The sequence below is a fragment of the Echinops telfairi genome, unplaced genomic scaffold (assembly GCF_000313985.2).
Source record: "Echinops telfairi isolate 266 unplaced genomic scaffold, ASM31398v2 ScPeMD7_31;HRSCAF=116, whole genome shotgun sequence".
In the NCBI taxonomy this organism is placed as follows: Eukaryota; Metazoa; Chordata; class Mammalia; order Afrosoricida; family Tenrecidae; genus Echinops; species Echinops telfairi.
Window position 1 is genome coordinate 52,449,547 of NW_022103928.1, and position 12,633 is coordinate 52,462,179.

Genomic DNA, 12,633 nt, shown 5'->3' on the forward strand with positions numbered 1-12,633 from the left:
GGGGGGGGGGGGGAGAAAATACATAGCATTGACCAAAAAATTCGGCTATTTTTGGATAGCCCCTCATATACCAAATCCCAACAACATTCTGTAACACTGTTGAAAACCTAATGTCCAGTTTCATGTGGAGGAAAACGGTCTTGACTAGCTAACACACCGTTCAAGAAGAAAGATAAAGTAGGGGGCCCTGCATTCCAGTTCTTAGAACGTATTCTGCAACCAGTCGTCCAAACCACCCGGGTCCTGGACAAGGCTAGCACAGAACCGTGGAGCGTAGCTGAAAACCTAGGAGTCGGTTTATTCATCCGTGGACAGCTGGTACGTGGTCCAAGGTAGAAGTCCCTTCAATACGAAGTCTCTTTCACAAATGTTGCTTGGAAACCCAGACATCCATTTGCAGAAATATAAAACAGTATCCATACCTACTACCACACACACAAGTTAACTCAAAATGGATCAACGGTTACATCTAAAACTATGAAATGCCTGGAAGATAGCACAGCAAAAAAGTTGGGGATCCTAATTTCTAAAGGCATAAATACACAGTCAATCATTAAGGTGTGTAAAACATAGATCACTCAGATCTTCTAAAAGTTTAATACTTAATGCTCGTGAAAACCATTCTTCAAAGAACCAAAAGATAGCCTACACATTGGAGATTTTTCTTTTAGACATCTTTTCTCATGATATATCTTACAAAGGGCTGATCTCTGAAAAAAAAAAAAAAAGGAGCTCTGATGGTGTGGTGGTTAAACACGGGACTGTGATCCTCATGGTCAACAGTTCGAAACCATGAGCAGTTGTAATCTCGGAAACCCACAGGAGGGTCACTATGAGTCAGCATTGACTTGATCGGAGTGATTTTGGATTGATTGGAATATCTACCTATCTATCTATCTATCTATCTATCTATCTATCTATCTATCTATCTATCTATCTATCTATCTATCTTCTATCTAATCATCCATCCACATAAAACTTCAACACCTCTACAACAAAAAGCAATAGAATAAACAACATGAACAACAGATATGAACAGGCAGTTCCCCTGAGCAGACATTCAGGCAGCTACCAAGCAGGCGGAGAAGTGCGTGTGATGTCATGGTGGTCGCTACGTGCTGTCAAGCCCTTTAGACTCCTAGCCCCCTTCTGTACAAGAGAGTGACACGCCGTGCATCTCCACCCCACCGTTTCCATCGTTGCTATGCTGCAGTCCGTTATTGCAGCCACTACTTCAATCCATCTCTTGGAGAGTCTTTGTCTTTCTCGCTGACCTTTTGCTTTACCAAGCATGATGTCATTCTTCAGGGCATGGCCTTTCCTGATGACAGGTCCAACGCGCACGACAATCAATCTCCCCACGCGAGCTTCTAAGGCGTAGTCAGGCTGTACTTCTGCGGCAGATTTGTTCCTCCTGTTGACGGGCCATGGCTTACTTAGTCTTCTTTGCCAAAACTGAAACTCAAAGCATCCATCGTTCTTTGTTTTCCCCTTTTCTGTGTCCAGCTTCCTCATGTATCCGAGAACGCTGAAATACCATGGCTTGGGTCAGGTGCACCTCAGCCCTCAAAGTTCCATCTCTGCTTGTCAGCACTTTAAGGAGATTTCCATGCCTGGTGCAAGGTGTCCTCTGAGTTCCAGACGCTGTTACCATGAGTTTTGATTGTGGAACCAAGCGAAATGAAATCCTCAGCAGCGTCAGGCTTTTCTCCTTTATTACAGTCAGCTGGCATAATAGAGCTCATAAAGACAGTGTTTCTTGCTTCTGAACTCAGTGCATCTTAAACGTCTGGGATTTTAAAAGAAAGTGGCCCCTAAGGGACAACCACAGGTCTCTTCTTGTCTGGAGCAACGTAGAGTGAAGAGGGAAGAGGTAAGGATGCAGTTAGTCCATAGGGCCAACACCCCACAGGAGCCAGTCTCCGATCCAGAGTCCAGGAGAACCAGTCGGGGCCCATCGCCCACCGGTGACTCTTTGAGCAGAGACTCAATACTAAGTTCTGGTTAGAACGGGAGAAAGACAGAGGACTAAACGGAGGCTGATTGAGAAAAGATACAGACTTACTGTACTGATAGCGACCGGAGGAACCCCTGAGACATCCCCCTCCAGGATACCTTCCAAAGCTGGATCTAAATTCATGTCTTTTTTTATGCTTGTAATATTTACTTATTACAGAAAACTTGCTACACTTTTGGTGAAATACCACATTTTTATTCCCTTGTGTTTGTTACTTCAGCAAACAAACATATAACACTAAATTCACTTCTTGAGGTCACCTTTCAGTCAGATAATAGACAAATAGTTCAAAGAGTAACAAGAAATATGACCCTTAGAGCAATTGGCTGGCCATACAAGTCAACATAGCCAATCTTAAGTAGCACGGTACAAAGTCACAACACCTGGAAGACCTAAATAAGGACCACATTTATTGCTGTTTCTTGCTTTAAATCTGTTTGGCGGATTAGAAGGTAGCTCATAACAGAGTTGTGGAATTGGGACGAAGAAATGTTTCACATTTTTGGTGTATGTTCTTGATGTGTGGAGATCGACTTGGGCAGGAGTGCAGAGCAAAGTATGTGTTTTTTCTGTTGTGTCCATGTATGCATTTCAGCAGCGTCCCTGACACAACCATTCGTCTCCCTTCTAAGAACATGACTACATTTCTGAGGGCCTGCGTGGGTGGCTTTTCCTCAGTCAGCTATTTTATAGAGCCTTGGAGAAATAGTTAAATCATTCCTCTGCGGTTGTTTGTTTTTTTTTAAAACCTAGTTGCCTCACCAACTTGCACTATGTGTGTTTTTATAAGACTTTTGTTGTTGTTGTTATTGTTTCTTTTTTAATAGAAAGATGAGAACTACCGGAGCCTACCAAGGGATACCAGTAATTGGTCTAACCAATTCCAGAGAGACAATGCTCGCTCCTCTCTCAGTGCCAGTCATCCAATGGTGGACAAGTGGCTGGAGAAACAAGAACAGGTAATGTAAATGAGACTTTACAAACGTGTCGTTGGTGTGACAGCCTCGACCACTTCCCAGAGATGCTTCTCTTCCTAACAATGATGAATTCAGGTGAATCGTTCTGAAAAACAAGTTAAGTGCCAGGCTGCATAGAAAAAAATCACCTAAGGTAGATTCAGCTGATTTCTGTGATCAGCTGTGGGGCCTGTGATCACAGTGTTTTATGAGTACGTTGTGGTATAGGCTGTAGATCCAGAGGGATCACGACTTCAGAGTTTACAAGATGGCCCAGCACGGTTAAACTTGGCCTTGCATTCTAAAGGGTGCGAAGACATTTTCAAGGCCTCTTCTCTCATGGACAGCATCTCAAATGAGCTGATGAAGAGGTAAATAGAAATGTCCGTCATTCCCTGCTTCATCTCATGAGAGAAATAGCTGAAATTGTGGTGTTTCCGAATTTATAATACTTTGCTAAGCTTTAGGACTTCTCCCTTCAGAAATGTCAAGGAGCCCAGTTTAGACTGATAAGGAGTTAAAGTTGACTAATTCACTCCAGGTCTCAACCACCTGCAAGGTAGGGAATCAGAAGTGTCCACCACGCAGTAGGAATACCTGCTTCCTGTCTGGGGAAGACTGATTATTTGCAAAATTGTGACATCACTGTTAAAGACGCAAGCTGCCTTGGCTTCATTTGGAGACGTACACATTTAACTGGTGGATTTTGATGTGTAAATTCCCTTCCTTTTTTTCCCCAGCAGTGCCTTTATTTTAAAGCCATCAAGTCCCCCCCCCCACCCCCACCCCACCCCCCCGTTATCCACATTGTTTTCTTGGTGGTTGGGGATCTAGTAGGCTCTTTGTCTTTTTAACCATTTTGGTATTAAAAACACACATCCATAGTTAGTTGGCCGCCTGGCTTTTCCCTTACAGAAATTCCTGTAGATGGAACACTAGGTAACTACTCAGTGAAAGATTGTTTTAATGGCTTACTGCTTTAGTAATCTTTAAAAAGTATTAATAATTCTGCTGCCTCAGTATTAGAATGGTTGTTCATAAATTTTGATGAATGATCTAGGTGGGGAGGAATCAACGATATGGAATTTATTTCATCTCACTATGTTTTATATTGTCAACCTCTTAATATATAATTTTGTGCATGTGTGGAGTGCAAGTTAACCAAAGTCTGACTTGCCTCTTACATCATTGATGGCATGGTGGATGTCATGATTTTTAGACCATTAGTGCACCTGGCTGGTGCCAATGGCTGCTGGACTTGGCTGCTCACTGAAAGGTCGGAAGCTGGAATCTATTCCGTGGTACCACAGTAGAAAGGCCTGGTGATCAACTTCCCAAATATCAGCCCCTGATAGCCCTGTGGAACCTACTTCTACTGTTGCCATGAGTTGAGGTGGATGTGAGGACCGCTGGCCAATTGTTAGCATGCAATATTATGCCATGAGAAGAATTTTTTGGGAAGGAAGTTCTATTTAGGAAACCAATTTTCTCGAGCTAATTGATGTTTTTATTTTATTATCGCTTATATATGATGGCTTGTGATTTATACAGTTTTGTATCTTAACTAGTCTTAACTAGTTGTTCTATCAGTTTCCATACATGAGAGTTGGGCACAGGACTAAACCTGCCCACACCTCGGGGTTCCCACTTATCCAATGGGACTCATCATAGAACTTGCCTCATAGGATGGTATGTCTATCGAGTCAATGCCCACAAAGGATTTACAATGCTGTCTGCCATGAAGAAGGACTCACTGTACCTTAGTAGACTAACTAGAGACACACATGGCTGCTAACCACCGGAAACCCACCTGAAAGCAGGTGAAGTAATTATGGACAATATGCAGTTCACATAGTACGAAGCCTAGCAGTAGGGATGACTGGGGGTTTACTTTGCTTTCCCTGCCTCTGAGCCACCTGCAGAACCTTACATTTTCCCCTCAAGCTTGACTTTCCGGCCAATGCCCTGGCCTGGGTGGAAGTGGGCTGCTCCCCCCTTTTCATGGCTCTTTTTGAAAGCAAATAAACCGTTATTGCAAAGGCTCCCCAATGTTGTTGGCTGGCCAGGATTGCATGGCACGCTCTTCTGTACATCCCAGAGGGTGGATTCATCGAGCTTGGTGTAGACGGATCAAGCTTGCCCTTCTGGAGCAGACGGCTAGGGCGGCCCACCTTCCTAAGACACGTGACTGCATGTCAGCATTCTGGGAAACCAAGGAGGCCTTGGCTGATGGTGGTGGCAGAGCAAGGGAGGTAGTGATCAGTAGTTTGCTGAAAAAAAAGATGGTTTTCTTACAAGATTAGCAGAAAAAATTAGCCTCCAAAAGTTCCTGCTGATGCACGTACTTCTCTAACTTTTGCAGTGGGGCATCTGTTGTTAACAAAGTCATGTCGTTGGACTCTGGCCTTTGGCCTTTTGCTTGCTTTGAGAATCCACACAGACGCCTTTTCCCTCTGAAAGTTGAGCCTTGATTGGTTCTGTCGAAGGTACTTATACGATGCTGAAATGGACTTTCAGTTGTTTTTCAATAGGCACACTTAGCCTTTACTCTGTGGAGATAGCATTAGTGAACTTACTCTTATTTTTTTTAAAAGAAAAATTGCTTGATTAATATTTTAATAAAGATCCTGAAATTTTTGGACATTGTTCAGTGAAGAGAACAGAATTACATAATTCATAATAAATATATGCAAGGGGGTAGCCCGCCCCCAAATGGATGTTTTTCCCAAAGGTATGTATTTAAATTTTTTTACAAAACAACCTTATCACCTTCAAAGTTCCTTTCCATTATACTTAATACATTTGTCAAATCTACAATTCCATTCTTTTGTTTTTGTTTTTGTTTTTAATCGTTTTATTAGGGCCTCATACAACTCATCACAATCCATACCTACATCAATTGTGTAAAGCACATTTGTACATTCATTGCCCTCATCATTCTCAAAATATGTGCTCTCCATCTAAGCCCCTGACATCAGCTCCTCATGTTTCCCCTCCCTCCCTATTCCCCCGCCCTCATGAACCCTTGATAATTTATAAATTATTATTTTGTCATATCTTGCTCTGTCCAACGTCTTCCTTCACCCACTTCTCTGTTGTCCGTCCCCCAAGGAAGAGGCCACATTTAGATCCTTGTAATCAGTTCCCTTTTCCAACCCGCCCTCCCTCTACCCTCCCAGTATCGCCACTCATACCACTGGTCCTGAAGGGATCATCCCCCCTGGATTCCCTATGTTTCCAGTTCCCATCTGTACCAGTGTACATCCTCTGGTCTAGCCAGATTTGTAAGGTAGAATTGGGATCATGATAGTGGGGGAGGAGGAAGCATTTAGGAACTAGAGGAAAGTTGTATGTTTCATCGTTGCTACATCGCACCCTGGCTGGCTCTGTAAGGGGATGTCTAGTGGCCTACAAATGGGCTTTGGGTCTCCACTCCGCAATCCTCCTCTCTTCACTATGATATAATTTTTGGTTCTGATGATGCCTGATACCTGATATCTGATATCTGATCCCTTCCACACCTCTTGATCGCACAGGCGGGTGTGCATCTTCCATGTGGGCTTTGTTGCTTCTGAGCTAGATGGCCTCTTGTTTACCTTGAAGCCTTTAAGACCCCAGATGCTATATCTTGTGTGAACTGACTCTTAAATGAACTTTTTCTTTTTTTAGAAATTTAAAAAAAGAGAGAGAGAGAGATGAGGATAATGATGATCCCTTTATTAAATTTGATATTAACGAAGTTGCTTTTGCCTAGAACTATAGAGATTATTGATGATTTTATGTTAGCAGGATACTTCCTTAGACTGAAAACTAACAGGGGAAACGGCCAGCAGAAGAAAACCCATTTAAATCATATTTTAAAATGTTTTTTAAAATTTGGCCAGAAGTAAGCACTTTGGACAGAAACAGAGGAGCAATCGATTAAGCTGGATACCACTGGGAATCAGTCTGCTGATTCTCATGAATTGTGTGTTTATTTATCCTGTGAAATATACCTTGTGAGTCATCTGACTTTAATGGGTGAAGTCTCTTCTGTGACCTCCACCCCTTGCCCCTTCGTTTTTTTTGGTTTTTGTTTTTGCAATTAAAAATAAAGCAAAGAGGAAGGCATCAGAGATTACGAGTGCTTTTATGGTGACCAAACCAAACCAAATCTCAGCCCCCTGCTGTTACTCTTTGGGGTTCAGCTGGGTAGAACTGATAGCTCTCTTCCTTTCCTTCTGCCAGCTGACTGCAGAGGTCAATGGAGTTCTAGATTTTATGTGCCTCCAGCCGGTTTGTTTTTGCTCTATTTCCTCCTAGACTGCTTGTCTCTCATTATCTTTGTTTTTGAAGGCAATTATGACCACATCAGCTTTCCCAGTGGGATTACACATTAGAGCAGAAAAGGACAAAAGACCGTGCTGTCGTGCTGAGCTAGCAGGTACCTCTAGAGCATAGGGCGGCTTCTTTCTGTAGGATTCCTATGTTAGGGGGGGTTTTAAACTTCTCTCTCTGTAAGGGAAAGCGTGGTAACTTTCACTTGTGTAACACCAGGTAGGTGACGTGTGTCACATTAGAACTCTATCAGGGAAGCCTTGCTTAAGGTGGCTGGTTCGCCTTGTTCAGACGGAGTAGTGGATAGCCAAATCCTACGTCAGGTAGGGACAGCCCTCTGCCTTGTGCCTTGGAGAGAGAGCATCCTTTCCTTCTGTTGGTCTGCGGCTTTCTCTTCCCTTTCTTTCTCCAGGGACTCTCAGAAGAAACACAAAGGGAAAGAAGAAACACAAACTCAGTGGGTTGTGGTTGAAACCATACGGCACGGGAGACAATTTGGTACTTTCACGCTCCCATATTTTAACTCCAAGCCCCTGAAGTGAAAAGCGCAGGTAGAAACTCCGTTTGGATGCCGGGGGATGTTTTAGAAAGTTTGAATGCCTCGTAATCATCACCGTGTCCCTGATTCGGAGCATGCTATAATTTCAGATTGGCTGATAATGGATCATACGCTGGCTTTTTCTTCTCTCCCCACGCTTTTTTGCAACTCATAAATCCCACCAAGGAGGAAGCAGACAGTTTACAATCCAGGCCTGGCGAACTGAGGAGCAGAAAGCAGAGGGACCTGGGGGCGGGGTGGGGGGCAAAGGGGGGAGGAAGGAAGCTTAATTGGTAGCCTGCCATTTCCACTACCTTCTCTTGGTGAAGAACTTGCACCCAATTAGCAGAGACAGCAAGGAGGTGAGGGGCACTTTCCACCCCCCTGCTGATGCTCTGCTGTACAGGGGAATGACTGTCCTGACCTTTAGAGAAAATCTGCATTTTAGGCTCCTTCTTTCCCATAAAAGCGTCATCTAATTGGTGCATTGTTCCGAAGGAGGCAGATGGTGATTAAAAAGCCCTCAAGGTGTGGCATCAGCACACTTCACAAGTGTCACCAAGAAGCTGTCCCCTCACCTTGGTGCCCTTGACTTCCAAACAGGAGCCCCAGGGTCCAGCATTGGAGGCACAGAGCTGACGTTTCAGGAGCAGGGGACAAGACTGCCATGCCATCCCTCCTGGTCTCATGTCTCTCTGTCCCAGTCATCAAGAGGCGAACACTGCTGACCTCTGACCCTCTGTTCCTTCTGAAATGTGGGTTGATCGCTGTACAGGTTAGCCCAAATTTGTTCAGTCCTGCTGGCTGTCACAGAGTTTTCTGGGTAGGTCACACTGTTTAATGCTCGGCTGCTAATGGAAAGGTTGGCGGTTCAGACCCACCTGGAGGTACCTTGGAAGACGGGCCTGATAATTTGCTTCCAAAATGTCAGGGCTCAGGAAAGTCTATGGCCCAGTGTGACTGTGAGTGTTCACTGGGCAGCCACCCTGAGTTGGGTGGCAGTCACAGCTGATAGGTGAAATAAAAACTCTTTTTAATGACATGTACCACAGGATAAATGCCATGATTTGCCTTATCTTCAAAGTAAGGAGACTTATAAATGGTCTGCTTATTCTGATACTTTTTAATGTTCCAAGATGGTTTATCCATTATTTATAATATTCAGATGACAAAAAGAACCCATATTTACAAATCCTGGTGGACAGGGAGAATGCCTATCAAAATCTTTATTGGTCACTGCAATTGGTTTAAGATCAAAATGTTGAAGATCTAAGGCAGGGGTCCTCAAACTTTTTAAACAGGGGGCCAGTTCACTATCCCTCAGACCCGTTGGAGGGCCGGACTATAGCTTTAAAATAAACTATGAACAAATTCCTATGCATACTGCACATATCTTATTTTGAAGTAAAAAAACAAAATGGGGCAAAATCACCCAGCAGGCTGGATAAATGTCCTTGGTGGGCCGTGTGTGGCTCACGGGCCGTAGTTTGAGGATGTCTGATCTAAGGAGTCCTCGTGATGGAGTGAGTTAAGCTTCGGGCTACGAACCCCAAGGTTGGCAATTGCAACCCCCAACCCCACCTATCTCACCTTGTGAGAAAGATGGGGCTTCTAGCTCCCCTAAAGATTGACAGTCTCCGAAACCCTAAGGAGAAGTTCTATTCTGTCCTTTAAGGATCCTGTGAGTGGGAATTGACTCAACAGTGGCAGGTTTAGGGCAAGAGTACATTTAACAAGTTAAAGAAGAGATTGGTTGTGAGTGAAATTAAACGGAATGTAAAGAAGTCTTAGTCTTAAGTCTGTGTCCTAGATTTTAGGTGGGAGAAGTGTTTAAAAAAAAAGAAGAAGAAAAGAAGGTATTGCCGTTGAGGTCTCTAAGTAATAGGGTCCTTGGTTTTGCCTTTTTAAATTTGGTCTTCCCGAAGGCGGCTCTCAGGGACTCTCAGGCTGCTGCACTGTCGGCTGTTCTCATTGAGGTTTTGTCTGCCCCAGGGAAGTTCTTCCTCCCTCCCCTCCCCTCCCCGCTCCCAGGTGCTTTCCTCAATGTAGGGGTGGGGGTGGGGGGGGTTGCAGAGTTTTTCATCTAACTCAATACCTAGAACCATCAAGTTTATTTAAAAAAAAAAAAGGAAAAGACTGTAGAAAGTCCAGACTTTCTTACTTAACGAAATTAGCAGTGACTTCTTCAGGAACCTGGCAACAGTCCTTGCCAACTGGCCAGTGGGCTGAATGCAGGGCCAGGGCTCTGAGATAGAGATCGCCGGTCAGACCTGGCAGTAGGCAGGCTCTCATGGCATCTGCCGTCATCAGGGCACATGAGGTTAGGCTCTGGTTCTGCCACATAGTTGAGGTATTTTGCTGTGGTTTCTTAGCCTTTGGGACTGAGTAACCAAATACCAGTTCTGAGTATCTGATTAAGCATACTCTGAGCCCCTTCCACCCAGTTCTAAAATTGGACAGTGTTCTGTTAAAACTCAAACTCAATGCAGGGCCACTGAGTCGATTCTGAACCATAGTAGCCCGACAGAAAGAGCAGAGCCCGCCTTAGGGGATTCTGAGATGGTAACGCTTTAATACCGGGGTAGAAAGCTGTATCTTTCTCCCATGGAGGAGATGGTTTGAACTGCTGACCTTGCAGTTCGCAGCCCAACAAGTAATCACTATACCACCAGGGGATTAATTCCTGTTTCTCGCTTGGCAAACGCGTGCAAAAAAAAAAAAAAAAAAATGCATGTAGAAGCAAGCAGAGTGAGTTTTATCCAGGGCTTCGGACTAGTTCATTCTATTTCTTAACCTTGCTGCAAATCTGCCTATCTCTGAACCAGAGAATCAGAGACTAGACGGTCACAGGAATAAAAATGAAGATTCTGATTCAGTGTCTTTGGGCAAATTCTCAGCCGTGGGTTGAACCAGATTGAACTGGTTTGCAGCCCTGGTTTTCTCTCTTGCAGTAGCCAATATAGAAACCAGAACCATCAACATTATTTTCAAATTAAATCAAATTACAGATTTTTCTTAATAACAGAAACCTGTCATGCTTACAATAATCCCACAAACAAACCTTTTAAGAGCATTGTCACGTCACCTGGATATAATAAATGCCAATAGCAGATTGATTTGATGGGCTTTGCTAATGGAATTACTGCTATTGTAATTCACATCTTAAAGTTATTTGAGATTGTATGGTTTTTTTTTCAGTTTTGACTTAATTTATTTTAACTTGATTTTAAGTTATTTGCGTTTTAAACATAATGATGCAAGCATCCTATATGTACGTGACATATGATATTTTCCACAAGCCATACTTAGTATGTTTTAATTTTATTATCAAAGAACTGTGGAATGGAAACTGCAGGTGGAAGAGCGAGAGTGGAGCGTAGGGGTCCTGATGGGCATGGGGCTGAGAGCCCACACCGATTTCCTGGGCAACCTTGACAACCACACAGGCCCTGTCTCTTGGTATTTTCTCCTACGGCTGACAACCAGCATTTATAGCCTTCCATGCAGTTCTCAAAAGACACAGGGTTCAGGATTGTGAACGTGATAGCTTTGTGCAACTGTCTATCTACTAGTTACTGTTCGCTCCATTCAAGGGCGCTCCGACTGACACCTGGTGGTCCTACACTCACCCAAATACAATGCTGCCTGGTCCCATGGCCTGTTGTCGACTGAGTTGTTGTGATTCATTTGAGTTGCTGTGGGATGACGTGGAAGTAGACTTTATCCGAAATCGTCACTAGTCTGGAAGACCTGAAACCTGTGCGGAGCAGCAGCATCATGGCAACACACAAGCCTCCATTGTCCCATGGATGGAGGTGGGGGCATTGACCGGGAATCAAGCCTGAGTCTCCCATATGGAAGAATGCTACCATTGAACACTCACTGCCCTCATCCATTGGTGGATTGTATACTGTGACACTGCAGTAGTCCGTGTGTGTGTGTTCTACCAAGTTCATTTCTACTGTCTACAAAATGGGAACACTAATACCTTCGCATATTCATGGGTGGATTTGGTTTAATTTGTGTTAACCTTTCTACCTATCGTGCATCTTAGGTAAGAATAGTAGATTTATTAGTTCCACCCGAACAACTTTCTTGAAGATTGAGTAGCTAATTTTCCCCTTAAGCATTCTCTGCATGTTGGAAATATCCTTTGGAATGCTGGGCTGGTGCATTTTCATCCGGGTGTATTTCAAATGCCTACCTCATCCTTTATTTCACAATTGGATTCTTGCTTCTGTGGCATCTTATCAGAATTTAGAATAAAATTATCCTTTCCAAATCATCTCTGGTTCTTTTCTGAAGAATGTAATTTGACACAAGAATGACACTAGTGTTTAATCTCTGTGTTCATTTCAAAATAATGTTTTTTCCTCATTTTTAGCAACTGCGCTTGTGTTAATGCCATGACATGTAAGAATAGCATTCAAGAATGAAGTATTTGGGGGCCAAGAGAGCATGACACTTCTGCAGGGTCACTGGTTAAGCATTGAGATCCCTTTGTGATAAGAATGGCATGGGGGGAGTGGGGGAGCTAGGTTATGTACTTTTAAGTGGTACTTGTGAAATTCTCCTTTACAACTAGCTAGCTTTGGCCTATGGAGCTAAAAGCCGGAAAGCAGCAGGGAAGTGAGCCAGGCATCCTTCTGAGAGAAAAGTCTTTTGGGATGCGCAGATGAACCTTCCTGGGGAATCTGTTAGGGGCTGTTGGTTTTCTTGCCTGTGAGTTCAGCTGCTAGACCTAGACATTTAGAGTTTGCCCTGTGGACAGAGACGCATTTCCATGTTCAGTTCCAACTCTCAGG

The 12,633-nt window shown here is 43.7% G+C and overlaps 1 protein-coding gene across 1 annotated transcript in view; it reads left to right on the forward strand.

The window, feature by feature from the left end:
- The window catches only part of PARD3 (par-3 family cell polarity regulator), a 631,094-nt gene that overhangs the window by 223,999 nt on the left and 394,462 nt on the right, over nucleotides 1-12,633 (forward strand). Inside the window, exon 5 of the mRNA XM_045290158.1 lies at nucleotides 2,845-2,976. Coding sequence (XP_045146093.1) covers nucleotides 2,845-2,976 — 132 coding nt within the window. The remainder of the gene's footprint in view (nucleotides 1-2,844; nucleotides 2,977-12,633) is intronic.